The sequence below is a fragment of the Platalea leucorodia genome (assembly GCF_965183815.1).
Source record: "Platalea leucorodia genome assembly, chromosome: 4".
NCBI lineage: Eukaryota > Metazoa > Chordata > Aves > Pelecaniformes > Threskiornithidae > Platalea > Platalea leucorodia.
This window is the reverse complement of record NC_138826.1, coordinates 19023023-19041610: the sequence shown is the minus strand read 5'-3', so window position 1 is coordinate 19041610 and position 18588 is coordinate 19023023. Positions and strand designations below refer to the sequence as shown.

At 42.4% G+C, this 18588-nt stretch overlaps 1 protein-coding gene across 1 annotated transcript; it reads right to left on the bottom strand.

Moving 5' to 3' along the window:
* Positions 1 to 439: 439 nt before the first annotated feature.
* Positions 440 to 17108, bottom strand: CEP55 (centrosomal protein 55). Its single transcript, XM_082308558.1, has 8 exons — positions 16687 to 17108; positions 15095 to 15379; positions 10870 to 10935; positions 9932 to 10073; positions 7513 to 7829; positions 5922 to 5993; positions 4944 to 5069; positions 440 to 776 (listed from the first exon to the last, which is right to left on the bottom strand). The coding sequence occupies exons 1-8, from the start codon at positions 16867 to 16869 to the stop codon at positions 570 to 572; spliced, it is 1398 nt and encodes a 465-aa protein (XP_082164684.1). The 5' UTR covers positions 16870 to 17108; the 3' UTR covers positions 440 to 569.
* Between the last annotated feature and the right edge of the window lie 1480 nt (positions 17109 to 18588).

The following is an 18588-nucleotide window of genomic DNA, read 5'->3' as shown; positions in this document are numbered from 1 at the left end:
CCTTCCTGAGTTTTAATGTATCAAGATGGTGATACATTACACACATATGTGAGATATATATGTAATATGTGTATACATACACTATACATATACACACACACACCCCCCCCATGTATATATAAATATATATATATATAGTGCACCTACTAGGGCCAAACATCTTTTGCAGCTATTACTGTCAGTTAAGGTACAAGCACAAACATCAGGATCTACCAATCAAGAACTGGATAGGCCAAACATTAAAATAAAGTCTGACACAATAGGTGTGCTTTTACTGTTCTCATTTTTAATAGTGCAAAAAAATAAGTCAGTAGTTCACTATTTTAAGATATTCCTAATTTTAAAAATATTTCCATTTGCAACCAAAAATGCAGTAGCTGTTTTTTGCAAAACGTCAGGTAAAATATTTGAGGCCAAATAAATTAGTATAATGTTGTTGTGGAACTGAATTATAAAACTAGTAGTCCTTTATACAACCTTAAGAAAAAAGCTTTAAAAAGATCTTTTGCCTTTGTAGAAAAGCATATTGGCAGTGTGTATAAAGCAAATACAGTAAGTCCATTTGGAGCTCATGCTGTACAAAAGTCAATATGTGCTAGTAATTCTCTATGCTGGCTTGTTGGATACTGCTCTTTACATCTGGGACACTCCAGAAAACTTTCATCAAGAAGGCTTGAATGTTTCAGGGAAGGACTTCTGTCGTACATGGTCAGCTTCTCTTCAAACACAGCTTGCAAATCTTCTTGTGGTTCCAAATGCCCAGATTCCTGGAGTTTCTGGAAAAGGAGAAGCTTTAGTGTAAGATTGGGGCATAGGTGCACTGATCAAATACCGTAGGAAAAAATATTAAGGTTTGATGGCACACAAGACTTGTGTGTGTTACAGCTCTAAGGGTAGAATTTTAAAGATGGCTAAATGCAGTTACGCTACTAGTGTTAATAACAATTTCTGTTCTACAATTTCAACACCACATTTAAATTAGATTGCAGGTAGCTTTTCTGCAGACTGTTTAAGACAGGTTTCCCACAATGTCTGACTGAGGATCCTTCCCCAGCCATCTTCCTAGCCACTCACACACTATCTTTCCTTAATAAAATGATGCCTCAGTCCCCTCTACGTAGGGCATACATAGTTACCTTCCCTAAAACTCGGCCGTAATTTTCTCTTCTCCTCCTGATCCCATGCGTGAAGTTTGTGCGTGAAGGCTGTTCCTAACTGTAAAAGGCACCTGGTTGTCTATTTGACAACTGCTCCTCCAGCTTCTTAGCACAGAGAAACTCAAAGCTGTAACTTTCCTGCTCTGCCCAAACTTCTGCTCTGCTGCCAGCAGAGAGAAGGTTTTCCAGTGGCCTCCCCTGGCAGCAGCAGCAACTGCGATCCTAGCAAGCAAAGCTTTCCCAGGGGCAATGCATGATTGAAGAACATCATTATCTCAGAATTCATTCCATTCCCTTCCTCATTTGAGAAAATACTTCCAAGTTGCATACAGCTAAGAGGGAGAGCAGTCTGGCAGAGTCACAGAATTCCTCTCATCTGCAACTTGTTAGGAACTTTTACATTTATCTTCTCTGTAAAGAGCACAGCGGCCCCAGACCTGATCTAATGAAGGATACAGATATCTGATTTCCATTTTGAACCTCATTTAATTAAGTCCAGAAATGCAGTTTTGACAATCCTGTTCAGCTATCACCTAATCTTATATGATACCTTATTGTAAAGTTCCAGAAGCACCAACAGTCACAATGCATTTCTGCTCAAGACCAGGGCAATCCTGGATATGACAGAGCAAAACAGATCAATGGCTTGCTTAATACTTAATCCTTCCCTACAAAATTGTCCATTAAGTCTAGGGCTCAAATCTAGGTGACTGTCCTGGTTTCGGCTGGGATAGAGTTAATTTTCATCTTAGTAGCCGGTATGGGGCTGTGTTTTGGGTTTAGGATGAGAACAATGTCGATGATGATACACTGATGCTTTGGTTCTTGCTGAGTAGTGCTAAGCTGTCTCTAAATAGGTGCTAAATGGCGCTCACACTGGTCAAGGACTTTTCAGCTTCCCCTGCTCTGCCGGGGGCACAAGAAGCTGGGAGGGGGCACAGCCGGGGGGAGGGCTGACCCAGACTGGCCCAAGGGCTATTGCATACCATATGACGTCATGCTCAGTATATAAGCTGGGGGAAGAAGAAGGAAGGGGGGACATTGGGCGTGATGGCGTTTGTCTTCCCAAGTAACCGTTCCGCGTGATGGAGCCCTGCTTTCCTGGGGATGGCTGAACACCTGCCTGCCGATGGGAAGTAGTGAATGAATTCCTTGTTTTGTTTTGCGTGCACGGTTTTTGCTTTGCCTATTTAACTGTTCTAATTTGTTTTACTTCAATTATTAAACTGTTCTTATCTCAACCCACGAGTTTCCTCCCTTTTACCCTTCCGATTCTCTCCCCCATCCCACTGGTGGGGAGTGAGCGAGCGGCTGCGTGGTGCTTAGTTGCTGGCTGGGGTTAAACCACGACAGTCCTTTTTGGCGCCCAACGTGGGGCTCGAAGGGTTCGAGATAACAACAGTTTTAATTGGAATGCGCTAGATCGAATTTATAGCTGTTAGTGCTGTTTAGCTGTTAATCGGCAGGCTTCTGTGCTTGCCATGGGGCTTGCTTGCCTTACTGTATGTTAGAGTCATCTTACTGTGTTGTGCCTGGGAACATTTTGGTAACAGCAATGGCCACGTACCCGGGCTGGCAGATGGCCAGGGCATCGCTGTTTTTCTGTGCTGCTGTACTGGACAGGCTGGAACTCCAGTGTCAACTCGAGTCGAAGGGACTGTGACCTGTGGACGAGTTCCTGCGGGAGCACGACACCCCAAAGCGTCTGTGGACGTGGATAATCCCGTGTCAGAGCAGCCCATGGAAGTTAAGAGTGGAGCAGAGATCCACCTGCAGCCCATGGAGGACCCCATGCTGGAGCAGGTGGATGCCCGAAGGAGGCTGTGACCCCATGGGAAGCCTGTGCTGGAGCAGGCTCCTGGAAGGACCTGTGGACCCGTGGAGAGAAGAGCCCACGCTGGAGCAGGTTTGCTGGCAGGACTTGTGACCCTGTGGGGGACCCACGCTGGAGCAGTTAGTGAAGAACTGCAGCCCGTGGGAAGGACTCACATTAGAGAAGTTCATGGACTGTGCTGTTGGAGGGACCCCACGCCGGAGCAGGGGCAAGGGGAGGACTCCATTGCAGTGTTAAACCCTATAACCTGTCCCAAAGGGGCCAGGGGTGGAGACTATAATGGAAATACCTTTAAATTGTTGTGACCCGGGATTTGAGTTGCACGTTATGGGAATTACTATATCAGGAACGCCTTGTTGCTAGCCAGGCTAGGAGTAAGGGGAGGAGTTCATTGCAATGTTAAACCTGGCCCAAAGGGGCCAGGGGTGGAGATTGTGATGGAAATACCTTTAAATTGTTGTAACCCATGATCTGAGTTGCATGTTATAGGAATTACCATAGCAGGAACCACCTGAACCAATGGAAGAGAAGCCTTACAAAAAGCAGTGCAAGTGCAGCAGTGACCTGACCTGAGCTGGCTTTGCTGCCCAATAACTCCACGCAACACACCACCTCTCCTGTCCTGAGTGACCACTATCACAGATGGAGCCCAAAGTCATGGACTAAATGAGCTCAATGGACATTTTTGGGACAACAGGGGTGGTGGTTAAAGAGAATGTATTGGATAATGTGGGACCTGAGCATGATGTAAACGGTATGGAATAAGGGGTGGATACTGTCCTGGTTTCGGCTGGGATAGAGTTAATTTTCATCTTAGTAGCCGGTATGGGGCTGTGTTTTGGGTTTAGAATGAGAACAATGTCGATGATACACTGATGCTTTGGTTCTTGCTGAGTAGTGCTAAGCTGTCTCTGAATAGGTGCTAAGTGGCGCTCACACTGGTCAAGGACTTTTCAGCTTCCCCTGCTCTGCCGGGGGCACAAGAAGCTGGGAGGGGGCACAGCCGGGGGGAGGGCTGACCCAGACTGGCCCAAGGGCTATTGCATACCATATGACGTCATGCTCAGTATATAAGCTGGGGGAAGAAGAAGGAAGGGGGGACATTGGGCGTGATGGCGTTTGTCTTCCCAAGTAACCGTTCCGCGTGATGGAGCCCTGCTTTCCTGGGGATGGCTGAACACCTGCCTGCCGATGGGAAGTAGTGAATGAATTCCTTGTTTTGTTTTGTTTGCGTGCACGGTTTTTGCTTTGCCTATTTAACTGTTCTAATTTGTTTTACTTCAATTATTAAACTGTTCTTATCTCAACCCACGAGTTTCCTCCCTTTTACCCTTCTGATTCTCTCCCCCATCCCACTGGTGGGGAGTGAGCGAGCGGCTGTGTGGTGCTTAGTTGCTGGCTGGGGTTAAACCACAACAGTGACTTTCTTTGGACTTATATAATAAGCAGCAAACAGACCATGGCCCTCACAATACAAATGTCCTTTTTCATTGTAGTAGGGAGCTTGTCTTTTTGGAAATGACAAACCCATGTTTTAACGACCCACCTATCCTGTATCAGGTGGAGGTGGGGGAGGAATTCAACTTCTGTATTTACAGATTGTATCCTCTTCACTAGCAGCAAGTCTGAGCAGAAGCATACTGCAGCTTTGTCATTGTGCAACAGACAAAACTAGGTACATATTGCGATGCAAAATAGTTATGTTCCCTGCTCTGGAACCTGACTATTGTGGATCTCCTGCAATACAAGTTCTCCATGCATGCTGTAGAAAAAAAAATGATGCCTAGCTAGTTGACATAGGGTTCTGCACCTTGGGGCCGCAGACCTAAAGGATTTAAGGTTGTACAGTGAATATCTGATGACATTAACAGAAGACTCACTATGCTTGAAATAAGATCCCAAAGTGAAAAAAATCCCTGACTAAATTCACCTGCAAGTTATTCAGTACATACCAGAGGTTCCAGACGGGTTATTTGCTCCCTGGCCTTGCGCAGTTCCTCAAGGACTTTGTTTAACTGATGCTGCAAGTTCTGGCGATCAAGCTTTTCACTCTCAAAGTCTGTGGTGCATATCTGGATCTGGCAACCCCCCAAAGGGAAAATTAAAGAATTAAAGTCAGAATTAAGTAGGGAGGGGGGGTGGTGGAGGGGAGAAAAACGTTTCCCTTTTATATATTTAAAGTAATTTTTACTCTGCTATCATATCCTAAAATGGTATTTAAAAAAAAAAAAAAAAAGAATCACTTGTTGCTTTCACCATCAGTGAAATTCATACGTGCCCAATTACAAATGTCTTCTCCCTTAGTAGAGATGGAGTTTGAAGTTATTTTAGTTGGGGGGTATTTAAAGCTGTCTTGCAATCTTAAAGTGAACATTTTATAGAAAAGCATATAGTGCAAGTTCTCATTAAAAATGAGAGTTTCTACTCCAGGATCTTTCTTGTAGCAAGGCAATTTGGACAGAAATGATGGGTAACGCTGTACACCTAAGCTTAGCAAATAAATGTAACTTTTTTCCCCCAATAACATCAATTAGATCTGTAAGAATGTACTTGGAAAAAATAAAGAAAATGGAGAAGATGGCAATGCAGTTATTTGTATAACTTTATCAAGTGTATATTACAAAACTTCAATGAGCTGATTGATTTTAGGATTTTTCCCATATCTAATCTGACGCTGTACAGTTGAACAAGTGATTGCAGAGAAAATAGCATCAGGTTTGATCACACCCTCTTATCTGTAAAATGTTACAGATTTTCCTTTTGACAGACACATCAAAATTTTTAAAAGCATCAGGTTATTCACAGTTCAATATTCATGTCTAATTACTTTATTTAATATACTACTTATTCTTAAATTTGAAAAGTTAGTCTAGAAAGCCTTTGTGCATAATACAGATTAAGTATCGACATCTCAGTATATAATTCGGTACCTGTTGTTCCAACAAAGCTATCCTAGTGTGTTCCTCCTGCTGTTTAAGCAATGATTTACGAAGAAGTTGCACCTACAAGGCAGAAAAACATTTGTAATAAAGAACTTCCATATACAACAGTTAATGAACTTAAATAATGAATCTAAAAAGGGATCGAAGTAAACTTTTATATTCCAACGCCAACAGAAAAATATGCCTGTTATGCAACAGCCAAACCCAATTAAAAAAAAAAAAAAACAACAAAACAACCTTTCATTATTAACCAGTGAGAACCAGACTCTGTTTAGAGCGCTAAACTGTTGTTCTGGTTTTAGCTTACTTTGGTGCCTAGTAAATTTTGTTCTTATATTTCAAATTTCAGTTCTACATTGCTTTGTTATTGACCACAAACTTCTCCAAGTAGCAAGTCTATCTTATTTGGATGCCCTGAGGACAGTCCTTCAAGGAGGACTTTCCAGTTTGTCTACAGCAGATACGTGGTCATGATTTCATGTCCAGAAGAAGAAACAACAGGGTTTTTTTTTTTGTTAGCATCACCATGCTGACAGGAATATTCCAAGACACCACTGTAACTCTCCATGTGGGGGAAGTGGCAAGTCCTCATGAGTATTCCAAACAAAAGGAGGTAAGAACAGAATATTTTTAAATACAAACATATAGCACATACATGTCTTCCCCTGCCTCTGATCAGCCAGAGTGGTTAAAGTCATTGGGCTCAAAAAACAAGGAGGAATTAAGAACTACACATATGAACATCACAGTGCTCTCTGTGAGATGAGCAAGCCCTGCAAACAAGTAGAATCTGATGTGAAAGCAACAGAACAGATGTGGCAACAGCGTAAACCACATGTATTGAACAGCCTGCCTGAGAGGTACTTTTTAGGCTTTATAGGGAATTACAGAACTCTTCTCAGTGGTTTCTACCATAGCAGTCTTCAAGACAGTCACAACCTAAGGTCCATCCCTTCCCTTGCTTATCTAGCCATTGCTTTCTAGTACTCAGGTGTGCCTGCATACTTCTTATCCGTGGCATCATACAGAGAACCAAATGCAGCAACTCATCTGAATGGGAGAACAAGCAAAATCCAGCTGCGTGGCCACAATGGTTGGCTGGGGGCACCATCCAGGGACACAGCTGCTTATCCAGTAAGTATGAAACTACAAGCCCACATGGGTATTGGTAGCAGCCAGGTGACAGCAAACATCAGTGATATTCCATAGTTGGGACTGCATAATAAGATAGCCTGTATTTGATTTTTTACCTTTTCCTGTTCTCATTTGCTATTAGCCTTGAGGATGAACTAGAGTAGAATCAATGAAGTATTGTCTCACTTCTCCCTTGTGTCCCACAAGACCAGCAAAATCAGTGAACAAAGAAGTTCCTTGTTTAAACAAGGAAATTTCACAAAAGTTTGGATTTTGATTCAAGCCAATATATTAAAGGAAGAATTCAGTTTTAACCACAAGGATAGGTATATGTAAGGAACAGTTACCAGAGCAAGCGAGTGATGGTCCCTTCTGATTAAGTATGACTTTTCAGCTCTCTTGGTTCTTTGCTAATCATCTTAAACCTCCAAATGCATCCACTTACCTGACACAGAAGATCTTCAGACTTTTTCTTTTCTTCTCTGAGCTGTCCTTTAATAGTTTCATTTTCTTGTTTTAGTCTCTGCACTTTCTCTCCTTTCATTTTATTTTCATTTTCTAGAGTCTTTATTTCAGCAACCTGTTGCGACTGCAATAAGGCACTTAAACTCGTTATTTCTCGTTGTGTTTCTTCATACTTCTTCTTGAATTCGTTAAGTTCAGATCTCAGCTGGGTTACAGTGCATCTTTCAGTCTCAAGATCACTCTTAGCAGTTAGTAACAGCTGGTCATAATATTTTTGCTTTTCCTCTTGTAGATGACCTTAATGAGTCAGAAATAATTGAGATAGTAATGTGTGTGGGGGGGAATCACTTCAAAATCAGAACACCAAATCTTTGACAGCATTTTAAGGTATATTGATAGAAATTGACATTCTAGGCTATTACACAGCTCACATTGGCACCAAACTTTAGTTAAAACAGATTTCAATACTTCTAATGCAGTAAAGTCTCCTTCCCAATATAGTTACTGGAAAACTGGAACTTGGCTTGTGTATAGTATTCTGTGCTACAGCCACTTCCTTCACTAACCCATACAGCAATATTGTATCCTTTACCCTGACTACACAAGCTCCATGACCTGCACGTAGTTCTTATACGGCCTCATGCATTACACTGACGCATGGGAATCAAGGCCCAAAGACGCTGGATTCTCACTTCCAGATTTAGGCTCCTCAGCCAAGGTTCTGGCATTACTCCCTTCCCAGAGATACCCTGGGGAATCTGATGGGCTCTACTTCACCATTGTTAACCAAAGCCATTTGGTTGTCTTTTGTTATCCGTTGTCTTTTGCAGACTATCATTTACTTCTAAATTGCAACTAAAAGGGGCTAGGGTAGTTTTTTTGATTAAAAAATGCCTGCTTCTTGGCAAGTGACTGTTACTTAAACCAGAGTTTGAAAAATTTCTGCTTGTTGACCCAAGAAAAGTTTAGTAAGTAAGGGGAAAAAAAAAAAAAAAAAAAAAAGAAGAGGCAGTCTGTAGAAACTCATTAGTAATACAAAATATACCTAAAAGCAGAACAAGGAATGCAGAATTTCACAGGCTTTGCCGATTTTTGGCACTGTAAGTTTCTTGACTTTGATACTTTTCCTATTGAAGGCTTCCCCTCATTCTTCGAAGTGTAATTTGCTAGGGAAAGTTTCTTGCTTGACTGTTCTCCTTCCCCTAGACTTTGAGCTAAGCCTTACCTTCTCATTAGCAATACTCCTTTATAGGGTGGTGAGATCTTCACAAAGATACCAAGTTTTTCCTTGGAAAAAGTTGTCATATCTGCTTTCAACATGTATAGCTAGGTTCTTAGGAACTTGGATCTCTGCTACTATCTAGCTGCCTGAAGAAGGGAACTTTGTTATACCCTTACTCCTAGTGTCACTCCTAGTCTCCTGGGTAGTCTGCCAACCAAGCTTTGACTGCAGTAACTGAGTTACATTTCCTGGTGAGCTACTCCAGTCTGCCTCTAAAATACTGTTCATAGATTTCTGAACAGCACCAAAACAAGATTATGATATTTTACTGTTTTCCATAAAGTTTCAAGCAGTAATACAGAAACCAAAGCACTACACATGAATTACTAAGTAGTAAAATATCTGTGGGCATACTCTTACTCCAGATGATGCTATTTAATGAATTTACCTCGCAGGTCAGTTGCAGCATATGTGAAATTAATAAATTGATGATAAGAAAAGCAAGCCAACTCCTTCTGGTTCTTATGTTTAACATGATTTTAATTTTATTCCACATGCTGATCAAGCACAGCTCAAGTCAATCTGAATGCATGGTACTGAGAGGGTGCTCATTATTGAGGAACTGCAAAGCACGGAAGTGAGCTAGAGGTGGCCAGATCCATATTGCGAAACACACTTCTGGACAGGTGCCAAAACCTACCACAGGTTTTCATGCCCTGCAAGAACTGTTCAGGTAAGTAAAGAACGTGGCAGTCTTGAGTCATTTTTATAATATTTATTTTGAGGAAAAAAAAAAATTAAACCCCCTGATCTACGCCTAGTTAGTAAATCCTTAATGCTTCCATTATGTAGGTTGAAAGTGTACTTTGAAGGATGGGAGACATACATATATTTGCCTCGACACTTTCTGCAAACAGAGAGGTTGCTAATACAGCGTCAAGGCTGTTAAAAACCATCTTTGAAGTAGATAAGAACATGAAATACTGTCGATGAAGTAATGTAGCTAGATAACAGGAAGCAAAAAAATTTTACTTAACCAAGTTTTACCATTAAGAAACCAAAATGTTGAGAAGAAAGTCTTGATCTTGTTTAATTGTGCTATAATTTGTTTTCAGAAAACTTACTCTATAGATAATTATGGTTTGGGTCACTTGTGGGGAAAAAATAAAGTCGATACCTTCTGAACTGAATTCTTTAGATTCTTGTTGGCTAACTATTTCTGACTTCTGTTCAAGTTCAAAGATCCTTCCAAGCAGTCCCCTGACATATGCTTCACGTTGCTGGTCGTACAGTAGCCACTGTTGGTTTTTCTCAAGAGCCTTCAGGAAAAGGAACAGAAGAACAACAAAAAAGCCTCTGGTAATTTCAGATTTTAAAAGCATTAGTCATCTTAAAAATGTTAAAAGTTATATATTAAACAGTTTAAAGATAAGCTAGTTAATTCTGCTGCAAATTGTAGTAATCTTCTCTGTACAATAAATAAAACCCATCTTCATTTGGAAAGATAAGCCAGGTTGTTGAGCATAAGTTAAAATTGCAGCAATATTAAACACTGATTGGTTTATTTCTTGGAACAGGAAAATGACAAAACCAAAGGCTTTCATGAGTCATGCCCAGATTATGAAGAATTAACCTTTCAATCTTAAATATAAAATAAAATAACAGATCTTGAAAAAGGAATAAACTAAAACTGTATCATTGCAACTTGAAGTTTGTAAGAACAAGGATATGGATTTTGTATCTGATTGCATCATAGAATTATTCAGGTTGGAAGGGACCTCAGGAGGTTTCTAATCCAGCCTCATGCTGTCCCAGGCAGTGTCAGCTCCGAGGTCAGACCAGGTTACTTGGGGCTCCTGTTTTGTCAGCAACCACTTTGTTCTGATGTTCCAAGCAAGGTTTTTAAAAAATGATGGAAATATTGTCTTTTTTTTGCAAGTCTTTTTTTAATTTAAATTATTGTCTTGTCACAAAATAATTTTAGGTATTATATTTTAGAGGGAAACATACCCTCTGAGGTCCCATACTGCCCAAAAATGTACATGGTGATAATTTACATTCTTATGCATCTTAATACAGGTGATCTATACTTGCAGTGTTGTACATGAAACTTACATCTTTCAGTTGTTTTTCAACTTCATAAAGATTAGTCGGTGATCCAGTGCTGTTTATTACAACTTCCTGCAGACAAAGAACCACCTGTTAGTGTTCTTTAAAATAGATGGCTGAAACAGTAAAGCTAGTCCTGTATAACTATTAATCTCACATAAAAAGCATAAGAATATTTTAAAAATGGAAAACAGATGCATACATGTACATGTGCCTTTTGTGTTTAAAGATCTTTATAGTCTTCTTTTTTAAAAAAGGATCTAAGTTATGGAGAAAACCATTTCATAGATTTAAAATAAAGTCTCCTGGAAGATACAGGACAAAGATTTACATTTAATTTACTCTATAACTCTGCAACTCATAGTTACATTAAAACATTTCCTAAGAAGAATATCATGTGTCTTCTACTGAACTGCTATCTTGGAAGACCTGATGGGTGCAGGAGAGCTTCTGAAAAAAGAAGATATTTAGGGTATTAATTAAATACACAAAGAAGTTAAGTGTTTGTTCTATTTTCGTATCCTCATACGTTTGACAATAAGCTAGACCTACAGGAGTTGTTGGGGAAAGCTAGAGACCTTGACAACTTCATTGGGATAACAGGAGGATTATAAACATCTGGGAAACCATGCAAGCCTGTCTGGAACCATAAGGACATGCTGACTACTGGTTTTCTGACATCTAATCCACAGCAGAGTGCTTAAAGTATGAGTTGGAGAGTTCTTTAGACCCATCTAAAACTAAATAGCATTTAAACAGTTACACTTCTTTCATAATCTGACATGTTTACTAACTGCATGATAGGTTTTTGAAATTGTGTAGATATAAGTCAGAGGGAACTAAGAAAGGAAATAAAGGAAATAAAAAATATAGTTTACTACACAAATCCAAGCTACATTTTTCCAAAGTTTTCCTGTGTTTTTTGGAACTTGATTTAGAACATGCTTTATAGCTGAAAAAATACAGGAGATCTTTGAATACAATTATTGAACTTTAGCACTTCCTAATAAAAATTGGATTTAGAGACACTACAATTGCTCATTCCTATTTCTATAAAGATTAGAACTCTTGTCTCGGTGAAGACTTTCTCAAAATTGTGTCATACAGCTGTTGTTTCCATTTCAGAGTATACCTGCTGCTCATAGGCCACCTAGCAGTTTCAAGCAGCATCGCTAGACTTGTTCTCAAGTTTTCCAAGACATCCAGTCAAAACCTCAGTCAAATTTTGTTGTCCTCTGTTGATAAGTCAGTAAAAAATTTAAAAGAAAATTCTGATTTTAAACTAAAAGATATTTTCATAGTTCATTGACAATAATATCATTGAAATCTGTTGAATTAACATACATTTAAAATTCTCTAACAAAGTTCAGTCTCTTGAAATTGAAAATAAACACATTGCATTTAAAGTGGTATTTCACAAGATACTCCATTATTAGAAGTGATACATATATGTATTATCATTGAAAATTAGTAGATTAAGATATTTGGCTATGTATTTGGCTAAAGCTGGATTTCTATAATACTCAACTTCCCTGTAGAGCATAGGGAACCAGCAGAGCATGGGGAACCAGCACCATCTTCAGGTCAAAAGCTGGAAAAGACTTACAGGCACCTCTCTCAATCATAGAATGCTTTGGGATGAAAGGGACCTTTAAAGGTCATCAAGTCCATTCCCCTTGCAATTGGCAGGGACACCTACAACTAGAGCAGGTTGCTCAGAGCCCCATCCAGCCTCGCCTTGAATGTTTCCAAGGATGGGGCATCTACCACCTCTCTGGGCAACCCGTTCCAGTGTTTCACCACCCGCATTGTAAAAAATTTCTTCCTTGTATCCAGTCTAAATCCACCCTCTTTTAGTTTAAAACCATTACCCCTTGTCCTGTCGCAGCAGGTCTTGCTAAAAAGATTGTGCCTGTCTTTCTTGTAGGCCCCCTTGAAGTACTGGAAGGCTGCAATGAGGTCTCCCCGCAGCCTTCTCTTCTCCAGGATGAACAACCCCAGCTCTCTCAGCCTTTCCTCATAGCAGAGGTGCTCCATCCCTCTGATCATTTTTGTGGCCCTCCTCTGTACCCACTCCAACAGGCCCATGTCTTTCCTGTGCGGAAGACCCCAGAGCTGGATGCAGCACTCCAGGTGGGGTCTCACCAGAGCGGAGTAGAGGGGCAGAACCACCTCCCTCGACCTGCTGGCCACACTTCTTTTGATGCAGCCCAGGATAGAGTTGGCTTTCTGGGCTGTGAGAGCACATTGCCGGCTCATGTCCAGCTTTTCATCTATCAGTACCCCCAAGTCCTTCTTGGCAGGGCTGCTCTCAATCCCTTCATCCCCATAGCCTATACTGATACCGGGCATTGTCCTGACCCAGGTGCAGGACCTTGCACTTGTCCTTGTTGAACCTCATGAGGTTCACACAGGCCCACTTTTCAAGCTTGTCCAGGTCCCTCTGGATGGTGTCCTGTCCCTCAGGCGTGTCAGCTGCACCACTCAGCTTGGTGTCACCTGCAAACTTGCCGAGGGTACACTCGACCCTGCTGTCTATGTCACTGATGAAGATATTAAACAGCACTGTCCCCAGTACAGACCCCCGAGGGACACCACTTGTCACTGGTCTCCATCTGGACATTGAGCCGTTGACCACTACCCTCTGGATGTGACCATCCAATCAATTCTTCATCCACCGAACAGTCTACCAATCAAGTCCATGTCTCTCTAATCTCGAGAGAATTATGTTGTGGGAGACCATGTCAAAGGCCTTACAGAAGTCCAGATAGATGACATCAGTAGCTCTTCCTTTATCCACTGATGTAGTCATTCCATTACAGGAGGCTAGGTTGGTCAGGCAGGACTTGCCCTTGGTGAAGCCATGCTGGCTGTCTCAAATCACCTTCCTGTCATCCATGTGCCTTAGCATAGCTTCTAGGACGATCTATTCCATGATCTTCCCAGGCACAGAGGTGAGGCTGACAGGTCGGTAGTTCCCAGGGTCCTCCTTTTAAAAAATGAGTGCAATGTTTCCCTTTTTCCAGTCACCAGGGACTTCACCTGACTGCCATGACTTTTCAAATATCTTGGAGAGTAGCTTAGTAACTACATCAGCCAATTCCCTCAGGACTCTGGGAGGCATCTCATCAGGTCCCATAAACTTGTGTATGTTCAGGTTCCTCAGCTGGTCATGAGCCTCAACTTCTCTTACAGTGGGAGGGTCTTTGCTCTCACAGTCCCTGTCTTGTGGTCCATCCACTCAAGAGGTGTGGGAAGAGAGGCTGCCAGTGAAAACTGAGGCAAAAAAGTTGCTGAGTACCGCAGCCTTCTCCTCATCCATTGTTACCAGTTTGCCAGTCTTGTTCATCGGGGGGGTACACTTTCTTTGACCTTCCTTTTCTGGCTGACATACCTGTAGAAGCCCTTCTTATTTGTTGCATCCCTTGCCAAGTTCAGCTCCAGCCACACCTTGGCCTTCCTGACCCCATCCCTACACAACTGGGCAACATCCCTATACTCTTCCCAGGATGCCTGTCCCCGCTTCCACTGCCTGTGCATTTCCTTCTTGCCCTTTAGTTTGACCAGCAGGTCTCGACTCAGCCATGCCGGTCTCTTGCCTTCCTTTCCCAATTTTTTACACCTGTGGATCCAGAGCTCTTGTGCTCTATGGAAAGTGTCCTTTAAGATCTACCAGCTCTGTTCTGCTCCCTTGTCCCCGAGGGCAGTTTCCCAGGGGTTCCTATTGACTAACTCCTTGAACAGCTGGAAATCTGCTTTCCTACAATTCAGCAGCCTGACTTTACTCTTCGCCTGACCTATATCCCTCAGGACTGCGGCTGCCTCCAATCCTGACATCACCAATTAGCTCGTGACTGAAGCTGAATTAGGTGAGGAGCTTAGTTTGTCTTTGTTAATGCCCCATGTCTCTTACTGCTGCCTTCTCAGTCTATTTAATCACTGAGCATACAAACTCAAGAAGGGCATAACATCTGCTTAAGCAACAGTGGATCATTTCACGTAGCGCCACTAGTCATACCACCTGCACGTGAGCTTGAAAAAGGGACCTTGCAGTACAGCATTAGAGAATTCCCTCCCCAGCTGCATTGCCTGAAGTTGTGCTCCCTGACTGTTCTTCATTTAGTGTTCAATCTGGATATCATCTCTCTTCAAACAAGATATTTCAGCATGCAGTGCAACTTGTAAGAAGATTAAAAATCCATCCTATTTTATAACAGATGTCGGTGCTTACCTGGGATGCCCGAGAAGTAGCAGCTCTGTTTTCACGCTCAGAACATTCTGCAGTAACAGTGGATAAATTACATTTTAACCGGTTCATTTCTTCCGATAGAGAACGCAATAACTGTTCTCTCCTTTCTGCTTCCTTTGTTTTTTCCTCTAGTTGACTTTGTAACAAGGAGACTTCACTATTCTTGTTTTTGGATCTAAGCTTGTCTTTCAAGTTTTGGATTTCTTTGTCCTTCTCTCCAAGAAGATGGTTGTGTTTTTCTTTTTCTTTTTCAAGGGAAAGTATTTTCTAAATGAAACAGAATAAGAGAGTGACACAAATTAATAAGTGTCAGTCTATGCAACAAATGCATTAGGAAGTTTACAACAGTTTGAGAAGATACTCACTTTGAAAGGTTGTCTCTTAGCCTTGAATTAGCTGAGAATATTACTTTTTACTCAAAACAGACAATACTACAGTGATCATCTGAAATATTTCAAGTGATAGTAAAAAACAGTCTGAAGTAAATGAAACAAGGAAAGAGTGCAAAGAACCAAATTTCACAGACTTGGTAGGTACTCAGTTTTGTATATGAATACAGATCACTACAATAGATGAACCTTAAAACACAAGCAGCACAACAACTCTTGAACACTTCCAGTGAAGAGGCTGACAACACACTTCTTAGTGTTGGTTAGAATATTTAGTAGCTTTTGAGAAGCAGCAGAGCCTTCTTGCAAACTAAATGACAATAAGTAAAGTTACAAAAGAGTTATAATAAAGCATTCAGGAGAAGGATCCTGTTTTCCAAATTAACTGGCCTTTTAGTTCCAAAATATGCTTTAGTAGATATTTTCAACAGGCACTCTCTTTTCAGTAGGCCTCCAGCACAGGTAATTATTACATAGCATTTGAGATACCTTGGTGCTCTATGTAAATTTCTGTTATGATAGCGTTTCATTTTCGATGAGAAAGGTTGATGTTGAAATCCTACATGCTGATAACAAGTTATCAGAAGATAACAGAGAAACTGAAAGAAATTGAATTTGGTCACATACTAAGTCCTGAACTTCTCTCTCTGCGACCACAGGTTTACCTTGAATGGACTACACGGCACAGAAATTGCAGTGTCTTAGTTTCTGCTCTTCGGTTGTAATGGAAGAATAGTGTGGTGAAGCAATTACAGTTTTATTCCGCTATAGCCAAGTGGGATCTTGAGAATATAGTTCAAGCAAATACTCAGCACTTTTTGGCATGTTCTTAGACAATTCTTTGTAAACACAGTGTTCTTTGCAGGAAATGCTCAGAATAATTCCCTGGAACCAAGCAGTTGAGCCTGCGAGGACAGGTCTTCGTGGACTAATGGGCACCTCTGGCCTCAAGTCTTTGTATTTAACAGCCTTGTCAGATGATTGTGATTTGATTAGTTCAGTCATCGTTGAAAAATATTTGAGAACAAAAACGTCAAACTAAAACAGCAGCGACATCAAAGTAAACTAAGTTTTAAGAGGAAAGATTGGCATCTTGCTTACAAAGTCAGACATACTCAGACTCATGGTAACCGCGCACAATTAGGACACCACAAACGTCAGCTCGAGTACGAACATGCACCTCACCTCTAGGAGCCCCTTCCTTTCCGGATCGGTCATTTTGCTTTTCCCTTTCACGATTTCCTCCGCTGATTTCCCGAGGGCTGCGTTCTCCTGCTTATACCTCTCGAGATCATTCTCAGGTCTGGAGCTAGCAGACTTTAAGCCCCACTTGCCAGTAATTATACCTTTGGCGGTCTTGGAATTCATCTTTAAGCACCTATTAAAAAATAAACGCGGCGCTACGGAACAGCGATCCCTCCCACCAGGCAGGAGAGGACTTCTGACACGGTTTTCGTCAAGCACGGGCAGCGCAGGGCTTCCCGGCTCCTGCTGGCGGCTCTCGGACCGCGCCACGGGGAGCAAACGGGCCTGTGAGCGCCCCGGGTCACGGCGGGGAAGGGGGGCGCTGCCCGCCGGCGGCGGCTGCTCCGGCCGGCCGCGACCCAGCCCCGCTTCCGGGAGTTTGAATCCCGCGGTTCCGGCATCGTCACTTCCGCCCGGGCCACCTCACAGTCGAAGCGAGGGCTACGGCGCCTCCGACGGGTCACAAAAGCGGGGGGGAGGGGTTAAAGAACGCTTCCGCGAAGACGCTGGCCAGAGGGGGCGGGGCGAGCAGGCGTGGGCGGGGCTGGAGGGGCACGAGCTGCCCGGCGTTGGGGAGGCCGTTAACGGCCGGCGGGGGCGCTGCCGAGTTCTCCGCGGAATGCCTGAGAGGAGGCTCCTCATTGGCTGGCTTGGGCGGCCGCGTGACCTGTCTGGCCAATGCCATGGGGCCTTTCTTCTGCCCACCCCGTTCTTCTGCCTCAGCGCACGTGCTCGGGGCCGGCCGCCGTGAGGGGGCTGGGCCGCTGTTTGTCTCCCCTTTGGAGGCAATAATCAATTTTCCCTTTGAGGGGATTTCCGCTTCGTTGTGAAAGCGGGGTTATAGAAGGAGGGGTGGTGGCAGGTGAGCGCCCCCTCATGTTGCTTCCCGGCGGGTGGCTCCCCACCCTCCATGAGGCCTTAGTTCACTCGCTGTTGGGGCAGAAAGGGCAGTGGCTACCAGCTCCCCGGGGCAGCAAGCCTGGCCTGTGGCTCTGGCTGTGCACCAGCTGGGGGACTTGTGCTGGACCAGGATGGGAGAGGGCGGAACAACCTGCCATGATGCTTCAGCCAAGTCTTCCGAGTCCTCTCGGTGCTGTGTCTTCAGTGTCTTTATCCTCGTTCCTTCCTGAGCATGTTGGCTTTACATTACTTTTTCTTCCCCAGCAATCCTCTTCCTCAGCTACCCAAAATCTAATCATGTTAGAAAGGAAGCAAGGTCCATCTTGGCTTCAAAAGTAATAAGCTAGGATAGTTCTTATGTGAGTGTATAAAAACTAGGCTGAACTTTGTCCGCATATGACTCATTTTGTTCCATCTTGCTGGCTTCCCCTCTCATCTCTACTTAAAACCACATTTTGCAGTGGTACTGTGCACCACTTGTTTTTTTACATCTGGTCTGCAGCTGAGAAAAACTGCTGTAAAGCTGAACACGGGGTAGCTTAGAGCAAAGAGTTCTTTTTACTGATCAGGTAAGTTTTACCTAGTGTCATTTTAGTGGAGTCTACTTTATGTATTTATGTTAAGACAAAATATTTATAGGCCTCCAAACAATATAGAGGGTCTTCTCACATTTTTTGCACATATTTTCTTAATTCTTCTTTGTGTTTACTTATGCATATATATTTTAAAAATGTCTCAAGAGGTCTTCTAAATTCAGTGTGTTAAATGTGGAACCTGTAGTATTTATTCTAAAAATAAAAGTAGTTGTTCCAGAGCATAACTGAAGGGGGAGCACTTAAACTATTTTTGAAGACCGTAGGTATGTGATGATACACTGACACGGAGGCAAACTAAAAACATTTACAAACAAAGAAGTTCGGAAAAATTAAGAGGAAAAAAATA

Coding starts and splice junctions, on each gene's coding strand:
- CEP55 (XM_082308558.1), bottom strand. CDS start 16,869: ATGAATTCCAAGACCGCCAAAGGTATAATTACTGGCAAGTGGGGCTTA. Junction 15,380..16,686: donor AAAGGAAGGGGCTCCTAGAG/GTGAGGTGCATG, acceptor TGTTTCATTTAG/AAAATACTTTCCCTTGAAAA. Junction 777..4,943: donor TAACCCGTCTGGAACCTCTG/GTATGTACTGAA, acceptor CTCCTTTTCCAG/AAACTCCAGGAATCTGGGCA.